The following is a 25608-nucleotide window of genomic DNA, read 5'->3' as shown; positions in this document are numbered from 1 at the left end:
ACCAATCAACTGGCACCTATCATCGTAGGGCGGAGTATAATTCAGAGTATAACAGAGTAGTATAGAGTGTTTAAGTGAGAGAGATGGCGAAACGACAATCTATTGTTCGATCTCGGGCTCTGCTGTCAGATTCTTTTGTATTATCTACTTTAACACCGTATAATGAACCGTAGATTGATTCCTCAGGAACAACAATGAGCAACAGCAATCAAATAGTTATTTGTGTATCTGTTTTGGACGATTGTTTTTAGGCAATTTCGCTTGTTGTAGCCCGAACGAAGTGAGGGCTACATGTGAAAGTGCCTAAAATCAATCGTCCAAAACAGATACTCAAAAAAATTTTCATGTAAGGGGTCGAAAACCTGAGAAAAATATCGAAACTCCCTCATTTTCGGCCCCGACACATGAAAATTATGTTTTCATGCTTCGGGGCCGAAAATGAGGGCAATTTTTCGAATTTTCTCGGGTTTCCGGCCCTTTGCATGAAAACTTACATGTGCACCTGTTTGGGACGGTTTAAAATCAATCGTCCAAAACAGGTACACAAATAACCATTTCTTCCCGGTATCCGGTAGTCAAGATTTCCCGGTATAGAAAAATGTAAAAGAGACTTCACGCTACATACATTTCCCGCTGGTTTGTGTAGCTATAATTCGATTTCCTGGTATCCAAAAAAATTTTCAGAAATTTCCTGGTATCCTGGATACCACGGATACATATAATTTGCACACGCGCCAAATCGTTCACAAAATAATTGAAATTCGTGAACAATTCAAAAAACTATAATTTATGCGACAGGTTATACCCGTTACATACACCTAGACCATGAGAACTGCAATTTCTAAGAAGAGTGGTTTCACGATAGACGTTTTAATCGCTGAAAGTGTTCCCTTCTTGCCGTGTTATTTTGTTATCATTGTTTTTGTGAAAAAATTTGTGTATTGCAAAGGTCTGCCAAAGAAATAAATTCCACACACCGTATTCTCCATTTCGGTAGACTGTGTCACCCGAGCATAAATGCAAATTTGGACAAAATTATCTTAGGATGAGTGAAACAGTGGTTAATATTGAGAAATGTCGATGCTGTATGACGGAAACAGATGTAACTGAGCTACGGTCAATATTTAAGTTTGGCAAAATATGCGGTCAAATAAAGAAACTGGCCGATATGCTAAAATTTACCACCAATCTGGATGTAAGTTTGAATGGAAATGAACGTTGATGTTTGATGGTGAATGAAATTTTTTTACGGGCAATTCAAAGTGGTCGTTCATTGATGGATTACAAAACAAAATGGTGAATTGTGAATTTCAATGAAACACCAAAAAAACATTCCGAACCAAAACGTTCACAATGTTTGTTATGAAACATTGGGGGAAAACTGGAGTCGTTGCATTACTTGAATCATTTGAATTTGTGTAGTGATAAAGAAAAGGACGAATTCGAATGTCTTTCTAGTTTTCGCCCTTACGCCCAATATGTTGTCACTACGATGATCCATAGTAGACGTAGTCTGAATTTCGACTCACTTTTTCCATAATTTGTTGGATCTGTAGTTTAGACGTAATTGACTTAGTTCTTGTAATGAAAGCTTTTCACTTTTTCATCTAATGTATGAGTGATGCGTATGTGCAGCGGTTACTCTTTCTTTACGCCTGTAGGTAATTTCATAAAATATTTTGTTCCAGATGTCCGAAGAGGATGGCCTACCCGCCCATATTTGTAACAAATGTGTGGTACACGTTAGCAAAGCGTACGCTTTTAAACAACAGTGCGTCAAATCGGACGAAGAATTGCGCAAGGAACAGCTTACCTTAATCGAACATCAAGTGGACGACGTATTTTACGTGAAAAACGACGAACCATCCGAAGAACCTGCCGACGACGACGGCTATACGTATCACTTGGTGGAAGAATACGAAGATGAGGAACGCATCGACGAAGAAGCTGAATATGGCGAAGACAAAAATGTGCAGATCATACTGAAGGTGGAGCGACGCGACGACATTATCGATGGACAGAGTGGTGGTGCTGTGGAACAGTATAACATTGAGATGAGCGAGGTGGAAGAACCGTCGGTTGTGTGCGCTAACGATCAGGACATGGTACAGGATGAGGTGTTCGAATGTGAAGTTGAAAATGACGGGAGTAGTCAGACTGAAAAGGTTGAAAGCGACGAGGATTTGGATGTTATACCAAAAATGGTTTTCCGGAAATACAACAAACGGAACAAAAAAGTGCTCGATCCACCGTTTGTGTGCCAAGTGTGTTCGAAGGTGTTGAGCAACTACAGCTCATTCAAATATCACATGCAATTGCATTCGGATAAGAAGGTAATTCACATCTGACCACTTAACTACTGCACAATGCCAAAAACTAATTTTCTGTAAAATCATCTGTGCAGCCCTTCCTGTGCGCAGACTGTGGCGAATCGTTTAAGACTAGAAATGCGTACGACGGCCACATAATAACACACAACGAAGACGCAATGCACAAATGCCATATATGCGATAAGGCCTATCGCCAGGCAGCGAGTCTCCGGTGTCATATGTTGTCACATACAGGCGAGGTAATTCTTTTGAAGACGATTGAGTGTTTCGGTTGGTTCATGAATTTTTACGGATTGCTTTTCTTGCAGAAACCGTTTGTGTGCAACATTTGTGGCAAGGGCATGACTCAGAAGAGTGGTTACAAGGTATGGTGAATTGTAGATTTCTAATCATAAATGAGGTAGACAGTTGTCGACAAAACTTAGCGAGAATTGTCTTGACCTAATTATTAGTCGTGCTAACCGGAGGCGAATTACTAGTCGTGCTAATCGGAATCTGATTATCACATACGTGTGGTCACTCGACAACTTATGAAACTTCTCGGCCGTTGGATTCAGTAGATCAAATTGTCTCACCATCACACTGACATTTCCTGTTTTAATTGCAGAAACATATGTTAATCCATAGTGGCGAGAAGCCTCACCGCTGTGACCACTGCGGCAAAGATTTCCGGTACTCCAGCAATCTGATCATACACAAACGGTCGCATATCGGCGATAAAAAGCACAAATGCGATGTTTGCGAGAAGAAATTTGTGGGCATTGAGCAATTGAAGCGCCATGCTCTGATACATACTGGTAAGGTAAGTCATTGAGAATCTTTTGCGCACGGAACTATATGTAGTGACAAACGGCAAAATCCCTTCTCTTTACATCGATTGAATCGTGGAATAAATGGTTGTCTCTGTTTCAGAAACCGTTTTGCTGTGATATCTGCAACAAGTGCTTCAACAGAAAGAGTTCTTTGCAAGTAAGTCACCTGATTAGGCAGTGGATAAACGCACATACAAGGTGGAATGGAAGTAGAATTTTGTTTGAGTTGTGACACGTAACTGAGACTCACATGAGCTCTTACATCACGTCATTTCATTTAAGCGATTTTAACAATCGGAACCACTTTTTTCATACAAAATCCAACTGGAACCACATGTCAAATAACGCAGCTGTCACTCATTCCCATTATTTGAGTGGAGTGTTGTATTGTGGTGAATTGAGATTATTTAGTTGCCTTGATGTTGTGGTGAACTGCTTTATAATGTAAAATCATCAGAAAAGGTGCGTTACCGCGCATCTAATAAAAGATCGATCAACGTGAGCCCCCCAACAGTTTTGGCAATAACATACAGTTCTACGCCATATTAACATTGAGCTCTGCAAAATTCTGAACTCAGAACAATCCTTATCCGAGAAACCTGCCTCACAATTCAGGTTCCACAAATTCCATTTATTTTTGACCCACTAAATCCACTAGTACTTTTTGCCTTAACACACTCAAAGTGTCGGACGAAATTTGTTTGCTGGTTGATACAACCTAATGCTCCTCATGCTTTTAGTCTACGTTAGCTTCGACGTTAGCTCAACAAAATCGCGATAATAAGTCCCCCTGACATAATCTCCCGTTTACTGCATCCATTCTACCGTAAAATGTGCAGAGAAAATCAACCTTTTACACACAACGTTCAACTGCAATGTAAAACCAAACCAATTTACGACAAATCTTTTAGGCTCATCAAAACACACATTCGAGCGACAGAAAGAAACCGGTTCCAGTTGCGAAAATCAGCAAAGAGGATGATGAGCACATCTTTGGAACGTAATAAAACAACGTTTAGGTTGGCCTGCTGCATTTACAAGTCACGGGAAAGTTTGGTTTCAATTTTTTCCACTCACGATACTGGAACTTTACGGACGGGAGATGATTAACGGAGTTTCGTAGATTATTTTGTATTATACACATTGCCGGAGGTTTCCATTACAAGTTCTGTTACAAGATTGTGGCATTTTGGTTTATTTTCTGTTTGCCGACCTCCCCAGGTTAGGTTCCAAGAAAACTATCTGTGGTAGTGGTGCGCAATTGCGTAAAGACTTGAATTTTTTTTGAATTTTTGCACTTACCATACGGCTAATCGAAAGTCCTTACGAACCTAACGTTTTCCTGATGTTAACTGCCCCCATCGAATTATAAGTCTTCGAGAGGGTTACGAATTCAAAGGAGTAGAGTCAACGAGCTCAAGCGTTACTCTACCCCTTGAGCGTCCCGATCTGTTAAAGTGAACGTTTTTCTCGCTGAAACCTCGCTTTCACCGCTCCAAATGAAATATTTGATCGTTTAGGGATGCTGTTCGATTTTGAATGAAACGATGCCCTCATCTGTCCTGCTGTTTATGCTAAATTCATTTATTTACTTCAGAAAACTCAATTCAAACTGGAACTTGGTCTAAATTTTAACTTGTACGAAACGACCGGTGTTCACATAACTTGACAGCAATACATCCTCACATTCACTGTCATTGTCCGTGTCGGCCGTTGCATCGTGAATTGGTGGCTGATAAAGGATTCGTCGATTTATCGGTATGATATTGCGTTTGAAGACGCTCGTGTTCCGTGCATACTTTACATGAATGCTGTTTCTGTAGTCGCTTTGCGTCACTAGCATCATCGTATCGTCGATTTTGGTGCCGAGTATCGTGTCCGAATTGGGCGAATGAATGACAATTGTTGGTTGGGATGGATTTTTCATCAGAGTTTTTCGTGGCAACAATGGTCGCCGTTGCACAGATGATGCCTCTGCTGTTGTATTCTCAATCGTTGTGACATGATGATAGCTAGATAATTGACGTTCACTTCCCTTCAAAGCTTTTCGTGGTCGACCTCGGCCCCGAATACCGACTGTTGGGATATCGGGAATTTCGATCGCTTGATCGTCAATGCTAGAAAGTGACCGATTAGCGGTCGTAGTCACTTTGGGACATGGTAGTCTCGTTAGATTGACTCGTACATTGGATAGATGAGTTTCTCTTCGGTTTGTTTGTTTGTCCTTTAGCGGCAATCTGGAACGATGAGCCGAATCGTTTGTCTTTTCGGGTGACACGATCGCCAACGGTTCAGAATCCATCAGATCATCTTGTTTCTTGCTCTTGACCTTACTTTGCGAGCCACTCTTTTTGGCCGTGGTCATCACCGTTCTCGACGCCTTATCATCTCGTATTGCCGAAGTTCTCAATGTCTTCGTCGGTTTATCAACACTTCTTTCATCTCGTACTGGAAGCACAGCATTTTTCTTCAATGTCGAGCGGAGGACACGTTTATTTTCATCGACCGGCTGCATCACGACCGGTGGCAACTCGACAGGCTGTAAAATTTTCTTTTTTGATTTAGAACTATTTTGCGTTGTTTTTGGTTCTTTGTTAGAGTCGAGATGCGGATCTGGTCGTTTGGTGGGCTGTTTCGTTTTTTTAATGACTAAGCTATCTGCTGGATGGTCCACAGTTTGCTCACTGTATGGCTGTTTAGGTTTGGTCAATTTTGATACGTTCACATTGGGCAGTTTCGAAAGTTCGATCGTCACTGGCATTTTATTGACTTTTCCTTTTGACGTCGGCTGCTGATGATTCGGCTTGCTGATGTGCTCATATTTCGCTTTTTCATGGGTAGCTGTGATGTCATCCGGACACTTGTCAATGTCCGGAAGAATTTGCTGGTGATACACATTGTTCAATGCCATCGGTCTGGGAAACTGGATTGCACGGAATGTCGCCCGTTGTGTAGTAGTTTTAGTCTGTTTCATTGTTGTTGTGGTCGTTTTATTTTCCTCGTTCACAACAACTTTTTTGTACTTTTCCGTTGTGGTCGTTGATTCTTGATTCTTCAACCATTCCTCGACGCTTACGCTTGGATCGACCCGTTTCAATTGCAAATTTATTCCCTTTTCTGGCCATGCGTTGACCCGTTCTTGGATGACTGGCTCCAACTTTTCCGCTATGTCATCCATAACTGTATCGCCGTCATTTGCATCATCCCCTTCAATGCTACTAGACTCTGAAAATGATGAACCAGCTGCATTATCATCGTCCTCGACCATTATATGGGAAAAATCAAAATCGACCAGTTCAGCATCTTCACCCTCGTCGATTGAATATTTCTGGATATCAATTGTGGATAGTGAGTAACAGAAAATGGCGGAGCAAATATCAACAAAAAACTTACGTTAAACAATGCGAGTAGCGTATTATCCCGTCGCACTAACTCATCGTCCGAAGGCAGCAGATTGTCACTAAAAATTTGTTATTTTTAGTTCATTCGGATTGGATGGAATTCGCATCATTGTTGTACTTACACTCTGTCGCACGGCATTTTATGAGATTTTGTCACATTTGCATTCAAATTACTTAAAAATAATGAAGAAAAACAGTTCGAGTGCTTCGATCGGTTGATTTGTCTGTTTGTTTTATTATTGTTGCTGATAAATGTCAAAATTTGAAATTACAAAATTGAGTTGCATTAAACGCACCCTTTTTGAAATGAACGTTGATTTTCAAAATTATTAATGCTCAGCAGCGAAAAATTGCGACGGTTATGAGATACAAGGTTCTGAAAGGACCAAGGTTGTATACTTTGGTGAGATCACGCAGATCGCCTATTCATTGGATACGCGGGAACACACCACTTCTGATGATTTTACATGTAAAAAAATTCACCACATCATCAAGACGACGAGAATCATCCCAAGAGGTGAATTTTTGTATGAAATCGGCCATTTTATCATCAACTGTGGTGTGTAACCCGCGTATCTGTATCTGCGTGACCTCCCCAAAGTATAGAGCCTCGGAAAGGACAGGTTAAGACCAATGAAAGTATAATCTATGGGCATAGTCTAATGTCAAAATTTGTGTGGAGTGGAGGAAATAGCGATTTCATATAAACAAACTCACCTTTCCATGAAAATCAGTAAATGATGAGTTTTTATATGAAATTGCTATTTCCTCTGGTTTGTATGGACAGGACCATACCTGGTTTGTACTTGCATTGGTTTTGGTTAAGACAACTCTGAGTTGATCACGAAGGTGACACACACATTGCGTGAACAGCTACGAAGTTTATATGAAAAGGGCAACTTAACAAAAACTAAATTCCGAATTTTCCTAAAAAACATTTTCTTCAAGTTGATTTCACACACAATCTGTACTGTACACACAATGTCGGTGTCAACCGCCTTCGTGGCTGTCCTAACCTTGGCTAGAACGCGATAATAAGGAATCGTCGAGGGATGACTGTAAAAATAGATAATGATGTCCCTCATCGTACTAAGGGATTTTTTCGAAAACGTACGTGCCGAAATTGCACGTATTTTCCAATGTCGTTATGTGCGCCTAACTGGACATTTAAAGAGCGACATATAGTGTCAAAATTGACATTAGAACAAAAGAATTCTGTCAATTTCGACACTATACGTAACCCATACTTCTTTCTCTAAATGGCCAGTTAATGCGTATACAGTGTTAAAAGAGAGTCGAAATTTTGACATATCACCCATCGAGATCAGTTGAATTAACTGGTTTTTTCCCTTGTTTTTACTCTCTTTTAACACTGTACTGTTAAGGTAAGTGACGCCGTAAGTGCGATCGAAATTCAAAATGGAAAGTGCGTATTACTTTCTAACACAGCGTCATTTCATAACAGAACCGCTTGAAATGTATTTCGGTTCACTTTTTCATCGAATTGTTCACTTGAAATTCAAATTTTAGACACGCTTACGACGTGAATTGCATGTAAATAAGGCATTGTTAGGTCTAAAATCTACTCTGAGATATGTAAAGTTGAAAATATTGGTGATATGGGTAAACATTTGACTACTTGATAAACTTGTAGTGGTTCCTCTGTAACTGAAATGCAACAAAAACATCAAACAGTTGGTTCACTGATTGCTACTATTCTCAGCTTTACAAAGTTCCGCTGCTCGAAGATCTACACAGAAAAGAGTGCTGAAAAAACCCTTTTCCTGTCGAGATACGAACGACGTTTTGTGCATTGGACAACTGAAATAGGCAAAACGCATTAATTCACTTGAAATAGTGCCTTCGGCGCGGGCTCCAACTCTCGCACACGGTTGAATTTTTTTACTTTCGCCCCTTGTCATTCATACTATTTTTTTTGATATCAACATTGAAAATTGATACGTATCGCAAACATCGCAACAAAATGTTGAAATAAAAAGGCATTTAGCCAGAAAATGCGGGGGTCCAGGGGGCGGCAGCCCCCTGGTTTATGAAAAATATAATAATTTAGCCATCACAACAATAACACACACAAAAATTAAGATATAACTAACAAATCATTCAGTAACAAAAAGTATCAACTTTGTATGCTAATTTCAATAAGAACACTGGCGCACAGTGTTTTACAATTTTGATCAAAGTATTCTGCATAATATGAGCGGATTTTGTTGACAACTCGACTCATTTCTCTCATTTTCTGTGACGTCAGTCACTTTCGCTGTTCGTTCAGTTGCGTTCGCTCTTCGTTAAGTACTTTCTCCCCGTGGGATGCATTTTTTTACTTTCGCCCCTCATATGCGGGGCGAAAGTATCATTTTTCAATGTTGGTATCAAAAAAAAATAGTATGAATGTTGGTATCAAAAAAACATACATACTTCACATTCACCATATTAAATTTGATCAATCGTATAGTCATGGAAAAATTCATGTAACTCCTTTCACGCACAATAAATCGTAAAGAAAAGTAGTATTTTCCCGCACGATATATCGTTCTGGAAAAACTGAGATTTCTCAACGAAAAATCATGTCAAAATATGTCGTATTTCAGTTGTCCGATGCACAATAGTATTTTAGAAATAGAAAAATCACTTTCCTGTCGAGGTATAAACAAATCGTAAAGAACTGCCTGCCCCAGAATACATTGGCTGCTATGCACTTCGTTACTTCGGAAACAATTTTGTGATACTCGTCAAATCACTCATGTGTTTTTGAGCAACTTGCTTCGGTAACTGTCTTTTGGACTAGTGTAGTTGTATACATCGCCTTCGGCTCGGATATGCAAACTCTACACTTGTCGTAAAGACAGTTACCGAAGACAGTTACTGACTGCGCCGTATGCGAGCAGTCTTTTTTTTCGCTTTGAATAAATAAAAAACTTTAGTTACCGAAGCTTGTGGCTCGAAAACACACTTGGGGGGTTTGCTTTTATCACCACATTTTTGCCTCATGTAATGAATCACTTTCACAGCATCCAATGGAACCTACTATTACTTACGAATACATTACAAAACCCATTAGTCCAATTCAAATAAATTTATTGAAATTTACGATGTAATATCGAGGATAAACGGAAACCGAAAGCGGTCCAAGAGAACAAGCCACCAATCAAACACCACCTATTTTCGGAATTATTTTCTTATAAATCTCAATGCCAGTCAAAAAAGTGTCGGCCAGTATGTATTCGTCGTGATCATGTAGTAGGACTGGAATATTGTTCAAAGGTGAAAATCCCAGCGCCGGTATGTTGACCTGCAATTTTATGGTGTAGTTCATTCATCCGATTCAATTGAAAGGATTTGTCTGATTTTTAACTTTACCAATCGAAGGAATCGACTGTCGGTTGCAGCAGGAAATACTTGGGTTGATATCTTGAGGTTCCTGTGGTAGTGAGGTAAACAATTATAGAGATTCTCGTGTTAAGTTATACAATGAGCAGGATACGCCTTCAAGACTTGATAATTACTTGGCCTTTATCGCCAAATCTGTTACAAGCAGATTTATTTAATGATTCTACTGGGCAGTTAATGCTATGATGCCAATTGAGAGTTCACTTATCCTGTGCCACTTTTGAGTGGAGTTTCTATACGACAACTACACCGACTTACATTTCATCAACGGCACTTTTAAATGCCACCCAATACGGATTCGAGTCATTGATAGCAGTGGCTGGTGCTTTTGGATTCTTCGCAATGAATTTCATTTCAATGTCACCCCCGGCCTCTTGACACCATCGTTGGATCTTTAGTCACACATTTTAGTCATTTTCTTATAGTACTGTTGAATGGTTGAGCATACCGTCTTTTTGAGGTCCTCAACATTGACGTCGTTGGCCACACGAATATCAAAGGTTGCACTTAGTGTAGGTGGAATAACATTGGCTATGAATTCGGTTTTAAAATGGTTAGTGAATCTATGGCAGTTGTTGTGCTTCTAGTGTAGGCATTGAATTGGATTTAGATAAGTGAGAATTTCGTTACTAGACTTAAACTCCTTCAAGAGAGAGTGTTAGCCCTACAATAGTCCTAACTCTTCGCAAACTCGTTCACTTCTTTCGTAAATATTAAAAAAAAAAGTTTGCAGAGACCGTAGGCTATAACTTCTGATCTCGATGTAAGGTGCTCAACCACTAACATTCAATATCTCGTTTAAAAATTCATCTGAAATCACAAGATTTTACCCTGAGCGCCTCCGCTTAGCATCGTCAAATTGACCGTTGTCACATCCCCGATCTTGAGTTCCGGATGATTATCCAGTTTTGCAGATTCTTGCTTCCGAAACTGCGCAAATTTATCGATAATGTAATGAATCTTTTCGCCGGGAGTGTTTTTCAACAACAACGATCCATGACCACTCTGTCCATTGCAAATGAATTCGATTTCCCAAATAAATCTCTCCGCATAAAAGACACTAAATTCTTCAGTTGGTGATGCAATGCCCTCGTCAAGAGAGAAGCCAACGTTCAATGCCTTGAACTCATTCGATTCAACGAAAGGCATCATTCCAAGGTCACCTCCAACCTCCTCATCAGGAACGAACGTAACGTGAATCGTTCGTTTCAATTGTCTTACACCATCCTGTTTCAGTGCCCGAATGGCGGCCAAGTATTGAATGCCCACCGATTTCATGTCTTGTGAACCTCTTGCGAATATCTTCCCATCGGCATCCATTTCAGCACCGAATGGTGTATGCTTCCAACGCTCGGGAAAGACGGGCACAACATCCATATGCGAATTTAGCACAATTGAAGGTAGGTTCGGTTCGGCTCCTGTCCATGTCAAGACGACAACAGGATTCTTTTCATTTACTGGATAATGGACCGCCACAGTTAAGTCCAAACTTTTCGCTTGGCGTTTGAGAAATTCAACGCAAGGCTCTGGGTGAAGAGAGGGTTAGTGTTAAATCAAAGGTCTTCTATCTGATGGACGGCTGTACCATAATCAATATTCGGATAAACACTCGGAATGCGCAAATATTCACGCAATATCGCGATTTCTCCGTTACTTTCCCACTTTGACATTGTTGATATTGAAGTAGATACTCGAGATACGCGGATTCAATAGACGAAAACTTTACTTACTCACAAACGACAGCTTACTGAAAGTCTGGCTGTGCTGTGATTCGAATAAAAGTTATTTGTGAGAGACATTTATCTGGTTACGCGAGTTGCGATAATAAAGCCACAATAGGTTGATTTGATAAAGAAAGCGGTTTTAATTGCAGATAAAGTTCATGTATGTACACAGAAAACAGCAACATCACAGAAGATAAAAGATTTTTTTTTTCATCTATGCGTCCGGAACGTTGCATTTCCTGAACTGTTTTCAGTGAATGAAAACCACTAATTGTGGGTCAACTGAAACAAAATCATTTCAGTAAATATTATGATACGCAATATCATTTACTGATGCTTTTGTCTGCACAAAATTGGAATTTTTAAAAAATTTCCAAGAAAATATGCAAAAAATGGAAATTGTTTTTTGATGTCGTTTTTAGCTCATTGCAGCGCGTTTGGGCTGGTACATTTTAGGCCAATAAATCCATATCTGTAGCCTTGGAAGCTGCGGGAATTTGCTCATAGATAGGCCTCACAGATAAATGGAATTTTTGGCTAATACGTAAAACATATAATTCCAGTCATTGAAAGTGTATTTAAAATTCCACGAATCAATGCTAACTTTTTGCATTATTGTTCTTTGAAGAACGAATTAAGTACAATGACGCTCTTAACGATAACTCGAAAAATTAGAACGAAGTTCTGTGAGATATGAAATCTCAATATTCCCATCTGCGTAACAAGCGCCTTTTGCAATTAAACCAAAAAATCCATTTTATTATACGAGCCTATCACGCAATTTTTTTCGTTTTAATAATTTAAAATTAAACCTTTCCAGCTACCAGTCTAAATAAAAAAGACAAAATTTCGATTCTGTGAACAATAATCATTCAAAATCAAAATTATACACGAAAATGCGCGCCAACAATGCGAATTGAATGATTAAAGTGTGCGCATTCCAAACGTTTCAGATGTATGCATTGCACAGTGCTTTCTACGGCAATAAGATAGCCGTGCCTTTTTGCCCACAAATGTTCTCAGTGATATTTTGACCAAAATATCCGATTAACCTTCACCAAACTTTAGAGAATGAAAGTTCCACACGACTTTTAGCGGTACTCCCCAAAAAAAGTTCAAAAAGTTTTGTTTTTGTTCCCGTACGGACTCTCTCAAAAGGGCATTTGGGGTGCTATATAGCACCCCAAATGCCCTTTTGAGAGAGTTCGTTTTCATAGTAAATATTAACTTTTTGATTTGTTTTTTGGGAATATCGTTAAAAGTCGTGGGGAACTTTCATTCTCTAAAGTTTGGTGAAGATTGATCGGACATTTTGGTCAAAATATCACTCAGAACATTTGTGGGCAAAAAGGCACGGCTATCTTATTGCCGTAAAAAGCACTGTGCAATGCATACATCTGAAACGTTTGGAATGCGCACACTTTAATCATTCAATTCGCATTGTTGGCGCGCATTTTCGTGTATAATTTTGATTTTGAATGATTATTGTTCACAGAATCGAAATTTTGTCTTTTTTATTTAGACTGGTAGGAAAGGTTTAATTTTAAATTATTAAAACGAAAAAAATTGCGTGATAGGCTCGTATAATAAAATGGATTTTTTGGTTTAATTGCAAAAGGCGCTTGTTACGCAGATGGGAATATTGAGATTTCATATCTCACAGAACTTCGTTCTAATTTTTCGAGTTATCGTTAAGAGCGTCATTGTACTTAATTCGTTCTTCAAAGAACAATAATGCAAAAAGTTAGCATTGATTCGTGGAATTTTAAATACACTTTCAATGACTGGAATTATATGTTTTAAGTATTAGCCAAAAATTCCATTTATCTGTGAGGCCTATCTATGAGCAAATTCCCGCAGCTTCCACATCGAAATATTTCGTTTCGCAGAGTGGGTAAAAATTAAAAATGTCGATTATTTTGGTTGTTGGCCCACTTCCTGCGACATTATCTCCCAATCTTTCTATGCCTCCGAACGTAATTTTTCCAGTCGTTTTTAATGCTTCCTTTCGTCTTACCGAAAAAGTACTCCGTGTGAGAGACAAAATTGAATTTTTTCTTTGTTTATTTGACAGCTCGCTCTCTCACGGCTCTCACGGAGTACTTTTTATTGGGTGGAGTGGACACTTAACTCATTGCAACTTGGGCTTATCCAATTTAAGTCAGTTATCGGAAGAAGGTGCAAATATAATAACAAGATTCCAGACAATGTGAAAAAATGGTGTTTAAAAAAAAGTTCCGAAAAAATGGGAATTTTTTAAAAGTTTCCAGAAAATGTGCAAAAATTAGAATTTTTTAAGTTCCTTCCCAGAAAATTTGCAAAAAATTGGAATTTGTAAAGCGTTCTCAGAAAGTGGGAGTTTTAAAAAAAATAAAAAAAAATGTGCAAGAAGTTGGATTTTGTCGTTTTTACCTCATTGTGGAGCTTTTGAGCTGATTCATTTTTATCTAGATTTTTGTATTGCTGGGTTGGTGACGAATAATGACTTATCCTTGTATCGTTTGCTTTGACCCAAAATACAAGGATAAGCCATTATTCATTTTAAGTCAATAATTAATGAAATATTAGATGCTTATATTGTTATCATATCAAAGACTGTCTGTTAGCTCGACACGTAACGAAGCAGTTTCCATCTTGCACATTAATCTACCGATTTTCGACTGCTCGAAGCTCTGAATGAATCTATTTTTACTCTTATCTTCCAATGAAATCAAATTTCTACCGAAGGTACCCATTTCTAGAAGAAAGATATCTACAACATTTGAGTGTCCCTGATCTGCAATTTTAGAATTAAATGAAAGTATAGCGATGTTGTCAATTTACAGCTGCCTGAAATTTAATACGACAGGAAACGTACTGTAATCTAAAGAAAATTTGATTTGACCGATTTTTAGAAATAGAGTTACAACGTTACATAGATGGTAACGTAATTGTAACGTAATTGTAACGAAAAAACCAAAAAGACAAACAATAATATTTAAGATGCCTGTCGAATACGAAAAATTTAGGATCTGATCAACTTCTTCTGAGCACACCCTGTTTAACGTTTTTTTCAGACTGACCAAATTTTGCCACTGACATTTGAATCAAAAAATTCCTGAATCAGGTCAGTTTAGACTAAATCTCGTTCCTCAGGTTTAAGCTAAGTCTGGTAAAACTTGATCTATTCAGATTCTGAACTGCTTAAACGAAAAAGAAAACTAAAACTGGAGGATTCCTCCAGTGGAGGAGCCAACTAAGTGAAAAAAAAAACGACCAGAAATTTTGCACGAAAATAAATTTTATTTTCCGTTTGTTTGTTTGTATTAAAAACTTACGAAACTGTACAAAACAACTTAATACTCACAATTAGTCAGGTACCAAAAAAAAAATAATTAAAAGAATCAAAACAAAAATTGTTTCCGAGAAACTTTTCTCTCAATAATCACAATGCGAGCGAAACTGCATGTTAACACAATCCTTTGTTCGTATCATCCTTCCATTTATTTCCAGAGAGCTCCGTCGTCGTTGCCGTACAATCAATCCATTCTTTTGTCCCACATCTGAAGCGCCTTCCGTTGATGTATACTTCGTATTGGTTAATGTTTCAGTCTTGTTTTCTTTTAATGAATTAAATTAAAGGCTCTTAAGTCTAGCTCGAACTATAATGCGAATTGTTCAAACGATTGGTAAGATAGCAAAGATTGAAGAAGGCACAAAGAGTTTTCACAGAGAAACTAAATGAAATTTCTTGATATGATCTGCTTTGCAGAAATTGATTTTATGGGAGCAAGGATCAGGAAGCATTGAGATGTCCGAGACACTTGTTAACACCATTACGAATTTCAATGAATTCAAAGACGAAAATGATCGCGTACTCAAACTCAGACTTAAAAGTTAGACAAATTGGTGGCGTTCAAACCATAATTGAGCTTTTACGAACATTTGTTATCGTCTGTTAGCTAAAGGTGTAATATATTTCAAAAATTCTTGGATCAAATGAAGTAATAGATTCGAAACTGTCCTAATGAACTGCTTGTCGTCCGTGAAAAGTTTATTAATTTTTCATCTTTGATGAGGTCTGCTAAAGATAATACTATAATGATATCAGTAATACTTGCTGGACAAGCTTTTATTTTCGGATACAATGATAAACTAAGCTGCAGAATGTGTTTAGACGGAATGTGTTTTTGCCACATACCACTAATCTAAGCCACACAACTGACCATATCGACAAAGGGTTCAAAATTCGGAGGTAAGTACTTTGAAACTACATTTAAGTGGAGTGGACTAAAAAAATCATCGAAAAAATCATCCAACCCGAACTTTGAGACACTCAAACCAATACAATTTCACTTTTACTCCACTCCGCTTCAACATATTTTCAAAATCCTATTCTTCCTGCGAGTTTTGAGCTCTCTATCAACCCTAAAACGACTCCAAAAGGGTTACAACAACAGAAAAAGTTATTTACATGACAAAGGATAACAAGTTGAAAAGTCCTGTTTTCGTGTGACGTCCAAGGCGAAGCCGAGGTCAACAATCACACGAAAAGGTGACATTTCATTTTAACACCATGGATTTTTCATCGAAGAGTTTAAAACTTGACAATTATTGCTTCGGTGTCGTTATTTATTTATTTCGGTGTCGTGTTTATTGGATACTGTACGCATCGACGTAAAATCCAAAATTAAATGTTTTTCGGTGTTGCAGGGTCTATTTCTAGAAATTCTTTAAATCCTATAAATAGGTCCTGGTGTTGTCTTAGATTTTGTTTGAATAAGCTATCATTGCTATCGGTACGAATCGATTATTTTTTTTAAACAAAAAATTTAACATTTCGCATTATAGATTCAGCTTTGTTTTAGTTTGCTTTTAATTCTTATCTAAGTATTTCATACTTTTTACCAGTGACCGCACAGTGATTTCTAGTCACGCAGTTGTTTGTTTGTTTTTAGAAAATTGGCTTTTTCTTTTCTAATTTTGTTTGTTTGTTTGCAAAGAAAACGATTTTTAGTTTAGCTTAATGAAATGTTACGTCTATTTGAAAAGTGAACAAAAAACAAAAATTTTTATTTTTCTGTTTGACTAATGAAAAATGTTGTTGTTTGAGGGATTAAGACTGAATTTTAATTCGTTTATTTGTTATGACCAGGATATAATCTTAAGTTTAACTTTTCTCTCATACTTTTCTATATTTAAATTTAAATTTTATTATTTTAGGTTGTCCTCTTCTTATGCACAATTTATTGTTGTTGAGTTTATTTATATGTCCTAATATTAAAGTAGTAGCAACGTTTAACTAGAATCTTATTTTACAAAAAGCAAATCAATTTTTTTGATTAAGTTGAATTATAGCAAACTTAAAACTAATTTCAACTTCTCGAATTGATAATAAAGTTGTTCACTATTTATTCTTATCCAATATAATCAAATCATCACTAGACAAATGCGAGCATCAAACAATAAAATGTAATTCGGATACAGAACGAGATTTGTGTGAGAAATGAAAACTGATTCTCAGCGAGTAATTCGGTTCGGCGTCTAATTTGAAGCTGGTGAATGCAGGTAGTTATGGATCACACAGGCGTTTTGAATTTGGAATTGGTGTAGTTTGAAGAGAGTTAGTGACTTAAAGAAGTTTGAAGTAACATTATACAACTTAAAGGGTAAATTTAGTGACTTGATCAAATGGGTACGTACTCTTTGTTGATCAGCCTGATTAACCAGAGATTAACCAGAGATTAGCCAGTGATTAACCAGGTATTAACCTGATAAACCAGAGATTAGCCAGATTAACCACTAATCTCTGGCTAAGAAAGATGAACCAGTGCTTAACCAGAGATTAACCAGTGCTTAACCAGAGATTAACCAGTGCTTAACCAGAGATTAACCAGTGCTTAACCAGAGATTAACCAGTGCTTAACCAGAGATTAACCAGTGCTTAACCAGAGATTAACCAGTGCTTAACCAGAGATTAACCAGTGCTTAACCAGAGATTAACCAGTACTTAACCAGAGATTAACCAGTGCTTAACCAGAGATTAACCAGTGCTTAACCAGAGATTACCAAGTGCTTAATCAGATATTAACCAGTGCTTAACCAGGGATTAGCCAGTGACTAACAAGTGATTAACCAGAGATTAACCAGAGATTAGTCAGTGACTAGCAAGTGATTAACCAGATATAACTCTATAGATTAACCAGAGATCCAGTGACTAACAAGTGATTAACCAGAGATAAATCTATAGATTAACCAGTGATTAACCAGACATTAACCAGTGATTAACCAATGATTAACGAGATATTAACCAATGATTGACGAGAGATTATCACATAGTTAAGCCAGTGATTAAGCAGTGATTAACTGTAGATTAGGCAGAGATTAACCAGTGATTAACCAATGATTAACGAGATATTATCCCAGAGGTAAGCCAGTGATTAACCAGAAAGAACTCTTTTTCACGGCAAAGTTGGGTGACAAACAATTTCATAAGCCCTCAAAGGGTTTCGAGGCAGGTCGGGCTGGACTTTTTATTTTTAAAAGAATTCTCTTCCGAACGGCTGTAGAGATATGGAAAGAATTTGACCGTCCATCTAATCTGTAGTTAGAAAATTTAAACAAATGAACTGGACGGCAGGCCGAATTCAATGTCGCAACGAAACGAAGGTTTTGTTTTTCGTACAATTTAATTGATAGTCGTGTTTGTATAATAAGTAGCTGGGCTTTACTGGTAATAAAATGTTGTTGTACACAAACTATACGAACAATTGATTTTCTGTCATTTTTATAAAAAGTAAAAATCAAAATAAAAATCATAAAACGAAGAGAGTGTGGAGTGTCGATAAAATGATAAAAAAAGAAAATTTTAATAAATAATTTTGCGTTCTATCCGCAGCACAAACATATACGTTTACACGTCAACATACAGAGTCAAATGTCAAAATCAACACAAAAAACAAGAAATTCTCTTATAAAATGTACAAAATGGAATTTTTCGTGATTAAAATTTAAAAAAATAATAAATTCATTGTGACAGGGTTACACTCTCTCCCCGATCAAATTCGTTCAGTGTTTTGAACGATTGTTTTCTTTCTCTCTTAAACATTGTAACATGGTTGTCCTATCTAAATTCTATTTTTTGTGTGCAAAATATTTACATTTTGTAGAAGGACACAATAACAAATCAAAACCACATTCCGTTAGACTATTGATGTTGTAAAAATTTTTAGTTTGTAAATAAATTCAGCAAAAGCCGTACTGGAGAATCCGTTTGATTGAGGTGCGTTCTAAATCAAATCAAACTTATGAGCAAAAAAAAAAATTGTAAAATTTAATAACCGAAAACTACTCGACTTTAGTGCTTCAACATTTCAGGAAAAAAAAAAATTTGATCAAACAAGAATTTGTAAAATGGTGTGCTGGCACTGAATCTTATATTACAAACACAAAGCATCAAAATTAACTCGAAGGGAAAAAAAATTCTTCAAAATTTTGCTCTTATCAAAAAAAAAAAGTTGGACAAAAGTCTGTGTAAATGCCGGAATCGCCCAAACTGCGGATCTAAAATTGGAACCACACTCGTCCAAGAAATAAAGAAAAACACACCGCGTGTTCCGGAATATCAGTTCACCTAAAGTTCACAACAAAACGTGCGTGTGAGTGTGTGAAATGAGAATATGTCCGCAGCTGGACGCAAAGAAAGTTTTTGTTACAGAAATTACTTTTATCACAAAACGCCCACAGACGCCGGGACTAATTCAAGTACCTTACGTTTTAGTCGTTGCTTTTGATGACGATTTTCTGAATTTTCCGTTTGGCCGCTTCGTTGATCCCGATTTTAGCGTCAAGCCGATCGAAAATACCTTTGGCCGTTGCATTTTTCGTTAGCAACATTTTCGGTTTCACCACAGTGTCGGCAGTGGTCGACGATGACGTCAACACGACCCGTCGATTTGTGAACATTGTGCCGGTCACATTGGTCGACGGTGTGGGATTTGGTGGTGGTGTCGGTGAATCGGCAAGCAATTCGTCTTCGTCGTAGTCCTCTAAATCGCTGAGCCGTTGGTTGGCGGTTTGTAATCGCAACACTGGGCGCACGGACTTGGTCGCTATTGATGGTGCTGAGGATTGTGAATCGGTTTTTCTAGCAGCTTCTGGTTTTGTTGACGATGAAGTCGTACGTTGCACGACGGGATTTGTTTCGGTCTTTTTCTTTAGCGAAATAATTTTCTTTTCGGTGACGATGATCGGAGTTAGTTTTGTGGTCGCCGGTTCATCCGCTGGTTTTTTTTCCTGATCAAATAAAATGGAAATTTTTTGTTGTAAGCTACGACGGCCAATAAAACAATCCTTCAATGACTCAATCGCCTTCCAGCAATGACAAAAGTAAGCAATGGCTAGTAGTATCTTAGACACTTACAGCAAGAGGTTGCTTAAGACACACGAGGTAGAAGATATTGTTTACGGAGAGACTTAAAGACTAAGCAAGCAACATATTTACAACTGATGTGCCGTTGGACATGGTTGGAAAAGTTATTTTTTTGGTTTTCAAAACTTACATCGTCTTTCGTTTTCTCCTCAGCCGCTTGTCGTCGACGCATCTCTTTGTCCCGCAGTATTTTCTCCCTCATCGACTTCTGTTTCTCGATTTCCAATCGATACTTTTTTGTCTCCTCATCTTCGGGTTCATTGGGCTGGCGAGACGCAAACGTTATTTCAATTGTTGCACCAGAACAATTTAAACATCACTTCCACTCACCTTATCGTCTACTTTGTTCAATTTATCACGTTCCAAACTGCTGCTTCGTCTCCGCTTCGTAAACGGTCTGTCACGACTGCCGGCCCGTTGATTTCGGCCACCTCGATTCTGCATTGGCTTACGGATTTCACGTTCGCGACTGTAGCGACGCTCTCTTCTCGGTGGCGAATAGCTTCTGTCCCGTTCACGATCTCTGTCCGGTGACCGTTCATACCGTCGCTTTTCAATGTGCATACGATTTTTGTTGATGAACGCTTCCTGTTGTCGCAACAATTCGGCATCGCTTTGCGCCGACATATACTGGGGATTACCGAGCGTGTCCATCATCAATTGATCTGAAACGAACATTTATGATGAGGTTGGCCGGATAAGCGTGACGAAATCACACTGAATACTTACTCGTCGCAGCCTGTACACCGCCTTTGAAATTCGGATTGATCAGAACCTTTCTGGGAACGATTGCCGGTAATCCAGGTGGTGCGATGTGAGGTGGTGCCGTTTCATGTCTAGGTGGACCAGGATACTGTGGCGCTGTTGGACAACGAAATGGTGGCCTCGATGGATACATCATCGGTCCATTCTGTTCGAAATGGCCCATAATCTGCTGTGGATTCTGTTGATTGTACGGTGGAAATGGTGGACCGTTCGTCGGTCCATTCTGCATAAAATTGGGTCGACTGACGGCCTGACCATGTTGTGTAAAGTGTAGTCGATTGCCCGGTCTCTGCATATTGTTTTGATACGGCGGCCGAAAGTTTAATGGTGTGATGCCTCTGAAATCCATTCGCTGGCCACTTTGATGGTTTTGTGGAGGCGCAATCATTGGCGGTGGACCATACCGTGGATTGAATTGCATATTGTTCGGTCGCTGTGCGAATGCATTGAATTGAGGTGGAAAGTTTTGTGGCGGTCTGGGACCGATATTGTTTCTGGGTGACACGCCACCACGTTGATTTTTATAGAACGGATGCCTCACCTGGTTCACTTGTGAGTCTAAACGGAAGAGACAAAAAATTTGGGTTGGAATGTTGAACACTGTGCTGATCCGCCTAAATTTACCTTGGCTACCTACGTCCCGTTCTACACACAATCTTGCGTTCGTTCGTTCCGTACAATCATCCGAATCTTCCAGTTCTGTGTCGACTTTGTGTCGATTGTAATCGGACTCGAGGTCATCAGCCACAGCTGATTCCTCATGCGAATTCTGTGCCGATACAGTGTCCTGACTCCGTTGCGTCAGAGACACACTTTCACTTTCACTCTCATCCACACAACTTAATGATTCATCCTGGCTTGTCACTGTTGTTGTCGGTGTTGTCGTATCACCGCTCTGTGAGAAAATTAAACTAGCGACCGGACTTTCTAAGTCAGACAATGAACAAGCATCTGCATTTTTGTTCGATTTGGTAGGTGTGACTGCCTCTGCCGTCAGTCTAGCGGGAAGCGTGTCTTGTGAATTTTGTGGTATTTCCTGTCCCAAATCGGAGCCACCATGGGACTGAGATTCTTGCTTTTCATTTTGCGATGATTGTTCATCGGTCACCTGTTTCGCCTGTTTCGGCGGTATTTGTGAATTGACTGTTGTGCAGACATTTCGCTTTAGCGTTCGCTTTTTCGTTGTTGATTTATTACTGGAGTCGGTAACCGCTGGTGGCGAAACGATTTGTCTGTCATTTTTGGATAAACGACCGGCCACTTCTTTCTTCGCTTGCGTTGTGTTCGCTGTAATTTCATCGTCTAAAGTGGGCTCTGAAAGATTGCACAATTTGATGAAAACTGAAAATTGAAACCGAAGGATCATTTTTACCATCGTCAGACATTAGGAGTTCATCTTCGACGGCATCTAAATCATCACCATCATCATCATGCACATCGATGTCACCGATTTCATAACTAAGTAGATCCTCACTGAAATTAAATTCGAGATTTTCCGATTAAATTTGTGGTTCGAATTTTCGGTTTTTGAAAATTTCTTCTTTTTTTTGTTGGGAGAGAACCAAACAAAGTGTCAAACATAACCTAAATCGAACGTTTGACTGCATTTTCACTTGCAATTGATCCATTTCCGATCAATATTTTACATTCTTCCAGTACACTAGTGATTGTGTCTCACTTTGCGCTTGAATTAATAAATAAATGGAAGCTCTGGAGGTCTTAAATAGAATAAATATTCAACTTACTTGTCCGACATTTTGATAATTTACAATAAAAAATAATGTGAGCCATAAACTTTGACTGATGTCAACGAGGGGGGATGTTCAACAAATTCATTTGTTCGAGTGAATACGTTCAATGATGAGTAATGGAAGAATTTAAACGATTTAAACGCTGAAAGTAACGCTAACTCAAGGTTCTGAAGGAACAGGTTACGACTCTTACGAAGGCGGGTGAAACATAAATTTTGACAAATAGACAAATTTTGTTAAACATACTCATTAGAGTGTGAAAAATAAACTTGAAAAAACAAATATTTTTATCAAGTTGCCATTTCACACAATCTGTAATGAGTGTGTTTATCAAAATATGTCCAAATTGTCAAAATGAGTGTTCCACAAAGGTTCTGAAAGAACAGGTTAAGACACCCACGAAGGCGGGTGACACACACATTTTGACAAAGAGACACAATTTGTTGAACATACTCATTACAGATTATTTAAAATGTCAACTTGAAAAAAAAAATTGTTGATTTCAAACAATCTGTAATGAGTCCGTTCAATAAAAAGCATCTATTTGTCAAAATTTGTGTGTCACCGCCTTCGTGATCAACTCAGAAGTGGCTTAACCTGTTCTTTCAGAACCTTGTGTTCCACCGCCTTCGTGATCAACTCAGAAGTGTCTTAACCAACGCAAGGTTCTCAAAGAACAGGTTAGGACAGCTCCAAGTTGATCACGAAGTCGGTGACATACAAATTCCGTCAGTAACTACGAAGTTTATATGAAAAAGGCAATTTGACAGAAACCGACTGACCGACATATTACCACCTTACCAATCCCAAAAGTATATAGAAGAAATTAAAAAAAACCAACTCCGTGAAGATCACCATTTTAGATACTCAGGAATACATCACTTCTGACATCACAAATAAAAAAGTTCATGTTATGTTATGGCCACCAACCGCTTGCTGGCAATAAAAATCATGTTTGACGTTCGCCCATGCAGACTTTTTTTTCAATATTTTATTTGATTGTAACCACATTGACAAAAGGTCAGATACATTTTTGATAATCTCAAGTCAAGACTTTTGAGTCAATTCACTGATCGATTGGTATAAATCATCTAATGTGTTCCCGAATATTTTTTTTACAGAATTTGTACAGTTTGGATTGAGCAATCTTCATTTGTCCAGCCAGGCTTGCATTCACATTTGCCACATACACAAACTCCATTATCAGAACAAATTCGTCCTTCGCCACGAACACAAGAATAGTTGTCGCATTCACAGTATTTGCCATAAACCAGCTCATCCCGCTCTATTCGTAGATCACATTCGCATATGCCACACACGCAGCTACCTCTACCACTGCACTCAAGCGTTGTGTTACTCTGAACACAGCCGTACTCTGATCTGATGTTTGCGTAACTAAACAAAAGATACAAATGCATGAAACCGAGGCGAGTGATTGGTTTGGCACTCAAAGATGACTTACGCGAAGCACTCGCATCTCCCACCGAAATGCGATTCGTTGCATTCGCAAACTCCACAGGCATAGTTACCATTGTAATTACACTTGGGTGATTGAAGTTCAAGCGAATCTTGACACAGTCCTTGGCGTCCTTGGTCAACAACGGATTCGGCAGCGAATACGAGGTGTGTTGCAATAACTAATAACATTGTCACAATTAAATTTATGCTAAATTCAGATTGGTTTGTCCTGCTCATTTTTCCAATGTTGTTTTTTGCAAATAATTTTAATTTTTACTTCAGTTCACGGCAAACTTTTGTGCTGTTCATACAACGACAACGATTACCATTCGACTAAGTTCTATAATTTGAATTAATCTCTTGAAATACCAACTGATAAGTGGATGCTGTTGCTAAGTGAAGTGTTGCTAAGTGAAGTTCTGTATTAGTTTCAAATTAATGTTCAGACGAATGAACAACAACATTTTGGCAAGTTGAGCCTAAAAAAAATAAGGGAGGGACTTATCGATTTTATTCGCGATTTCTTGTCAAATATCAATAGAAATACGAAAAATAAGAAACTCGTACATCGGGCATCCTCAAAATATTGTCTCATTTAAAAGATTTTACAAAAAGAAAATCTATGAAAATAGCACTTCCCACTCAATTTCACACCCAAATCACATCCACCTCGAACTTAGTCAAATATGGTTTAACGAAGAAAATCATCGTAAAAGTCGTTCATCGGAACATGATTATAGTTTTTCAAACGTCAAATCGCCAACACAAAAATGTAGTGTTTGTTGTGAAAATGTCATAATTTCGGTGATTTCGGTGTGATTTAATTCAGATTTTGTGAGGAAATGTGCTTCTTGTGTTGTTTTTAACAGTTCACTTATCGGTTGACTTAAAATATTCGTCGAAGCAACCAAAATTATGAAAAAAAATTTATGACCAATCATGTAAACAAACAACAATATTGTCGTTTGGTGGGACGTGAGTTGCAGAAGAGATGACCCAGTAGAAATAAAATGACGGCGGTAATCTTAAAAATTACGTTTTAGCGGAAACGTTTTGCTTTAAATGTGTAACCGTTTCCGGTAAAATAAATTAGTGCGAAAGCAACTACTTTTCATGAGCTTTATAATAACACCTTTAGTTAGGGGTGGGTCACATCCCTTATTCTTGGTAAGATAATGAACATCAAAACATACAATCGCAGCAAAGTGAAAACAGACACGATCGAGACATAGTTTCTGTTCGAATATTTGTTTTGATTAAATCAACCCAAATGCAAGTTTCTGAACGAACAGGTTCAGACCGATGAATGTACCAGGTACGGCCGATTTTTCAAAATCTGTCGATTTATCTTGTACACACTCATTATTTTTTGTCAAAATAATCAAGGTTCTGAAAGAGGTTAAGATACTTTCGAGGTGATCACGAAGGAGGTGGAATTAAAAATTTTCTGTAGCGCCAACTAGTTTTGTAAAATTATATACGCCGATTTTTCATATAAACTTCGCAGCCGCTGACGCAATTTGTGATCAACTCAGAGTTCTCTTAACCT

The 25608-nt window shown here is 38.2% G+C and overlaps 4 protein-coding genes across 11 annotated transcripts; 1 reads left to right on the top strand and 3 right to left on the bottom strand.

Moving 5' to 3' along the window:
• Positions 1 to 825: 825 nt before the first annotated feature.
• On the top strand, positions 826 to 4321 carry LOC119084318 (zinc finger protein 227-like). 2 transcript variants are annotated; one of them, XM_037194244.1, is made up of 7 exons: positions 826 to 1195; positions 1689 to 2333; positions 2405 to 2569; positions 2639 to 2695; positions 2938 to 3132; positions 3243 to 3299; positions 4054 to 4321. In XM_037194244.1, exons 1-7 carry the CDS (start codon positions 1046 to 1048, stop codon positions 4144 to 4146), a joined length of 1362 nt encoding a protein of 453 aa, XP_037050139.1. In that variant the 5' UTR covers positions 826 to 1045; the 3' UTR covers positions 4147 to 4321. The 2 variants fall into 2 exon arrangements, with proteins under 2 accessions (XP_037050139.1, XP_037050140.1); XM_037194245.1 differs by having other exon boundaries at positions 848 to 1416.
• A 380-nt stretch (positions 4322 to 4701) lies between these two features.
• Positions 4702 to 6779, bottom strand: LOC119084317. Its single transcript, XM_037194242.1, has 3 exons — positions 6666 to 6779; positions 6536 to 6602; positions 4702 to 6470 (listed from the first exon to the last, which is right to left on the bottom strand). The coding sequence occupies exons 1-3, from the start codon at positions 6680 to 6682 to the stop codon at positions 4767 to 4769; spliced, it is 1788 nt and encodes a 595-aa protein (XP_037050137.1). The 5' UTR covers positions 6683 to 6779; the 3' UTR covers positions 4702 to 4766.
• A 2839-nt stretch (positions 6780 to 9618) lies between these two features.
• Positions 9619 to 11733, bottom strand: LOC119084316 (aminoacylase-1-like). 2 transcript variants are annotated; one of them, XM_037194241.1, is made up of 7 exons: positions 11537 to 11733; positions 10782 to 11477; positions 10400 to 10482; positions 10210 to 10343; positions 9922 to 9982; positions 9678 to 9853; positions 9619 to 9646 (listed from the first exon to the last, which is right to left on the bottom strand). In XM_037194241.1, the coding sequence occupies exons 1-6, from the start codon at positions 11619 to 11621 to the stop codon at positions 9710 to 9712; spliced, it is 1203 nt and encodes a 400-aa protein (XP_037050136.1). In that variant the 5' UTR covers positions 11622 to 11733; the 3' UTR covers positions 9619 to 9646; positions 9678 to 9709. The 2 variants fall into 2 exon arrangements, with proteins under 2 accessions (XP_037050136.1, XP_037050135.1); XM_037194240.1 differs by having other exon boundaries at positions 9623 to 9853.
• Positions 11734 to 15127: 3394 nt separating this feature from the next.
• Positions 15128 to 22683, bottom strand: LOC119084315. Of its 6 annotated transcripts, none has more exons than XR_005089043.1 (8): positions 22596 to 22683; positions 22223 to 22323; positions 21475 to 22164; positions 20815 to 21408; positions 20416 to 20750; positions 20216 to 20350; positions 19379 to 19949; positions 15128 to 19287 (listed from the first exon to the last, which is right to left on the bottom strand). XR_005089043.1 is itself a non-coding variant. In XM_037194236.1 (8 exons), the coding sequence occupies exons 1-7, from the start codon at positions 22604 to 22606 to the stop codon at positions 19431 to 19433; spliced, it is 2385 nt and encodes a 794-aa protein (XP_037050131.1). In that variant the 5' UTR covers positions 22607 to 22683; the 3' UTR covers positions 15128 to 19343; positions 19423 to 19430. The 6 variants fall into 6 exon arrangements, 5 of the variants coding, with proteins under 5 accessions (XP_037050131.1, XP_037050132.1, XP_037050133.1 ...); XM_037194236.1 differs by having other exon boundaries at positions 15128 to 19343; positions 19423 to 19949; XM_037194237.1 differs by having other exon boundaries at positions 19423 to 19949.
• Positions 22684 to 25608: the final 2925 nt, after the last annotated feature.

This window comes from Bradysia coprophila, unplaced genomic scaffold (assembly GCF_014529535.1).
Source record: "Bradysia coprophila strain Holo2 unplaced genomic scaffold, BU_Bcop_v1 contig_732, whole genome shotgun sequence".
Classification (NCBI taxonomy): Eukaryota; Metazoa; Arthropoda; class Insecta; order Diptera; family Sciaridae; genus Bradysia; species Bradysia coprophila.
Note: the sequence above shows the minus strand (reverse complement) of the source record. Positions and strands in the feature narration are given on the sequence as shown.

Coding starts and splice junctions, on each gene's coding strand:
- LOC119084318 (XM_037194244.1), top strand. CDS start 1,046: ATGAGTGAAACAGTGGTTAATATTGAGAAATGTCGATGCTGTATGACG. Junction 2,570..2,638: donor TGTTGTCACATACAGGCGAG/GTAATTCTTTTG, acceptor CTTTTCTTGCAG/AAACCGTTTGTGTGCAACAT. Junction 3,300..4,053: donor ACAGAAAGAGTTCTTTGCAA/GTAAGTCACCTG, acceptor CAAATCTTTTAG/GCTCATCAAAACACACATTC.
- LOC119084317 (XM_037194242.1), bottom strand. Junction 6,471..6,535: donor CGCTACTCGCATTGTTTAAC/GTAAGTTTTTTG, acceptor ATTGATATCCAG/AAATATTCAATCGACGAGGG.
- LOC119084316 (XM_037194241.1), bottom strand. CDS start 11,621: ATGTCAAAGTGGGAAAGTAACGGAGAAATCGCGATATTGCGTGAATAT. Junction 9,983..10,209: donor AAAAGTGCCGTTGATGAAAT/GTAAGTCGGTGT, acceptor TCACTACCACAG/GAACCTCAAGATATCAACCC. Junction 9,854..9,921: donor ACAGTCGATTCCTTCGATTG/GTAAAGTTAAAA, acceptor ATAAAATTGCAG/GTCAACATACCGGCGCTGGG.
- LOC119084315 (XM_037194235.1), bottom strand. Junction 20,351..20,415: donor TGAACAAAGTAGACGATAAG/GTGAGTGGAAGT, acceptor GCGTCTCGCCAG/CCCAATGAACCCGAAGATGA. Junction 19,950..20,215: donor AGGAGAAAACGAAAGACGAT/GTAAGTTTTGAA, acceptor TTATTTGATCAG/GAAAAAAAACCAGCGGATGA.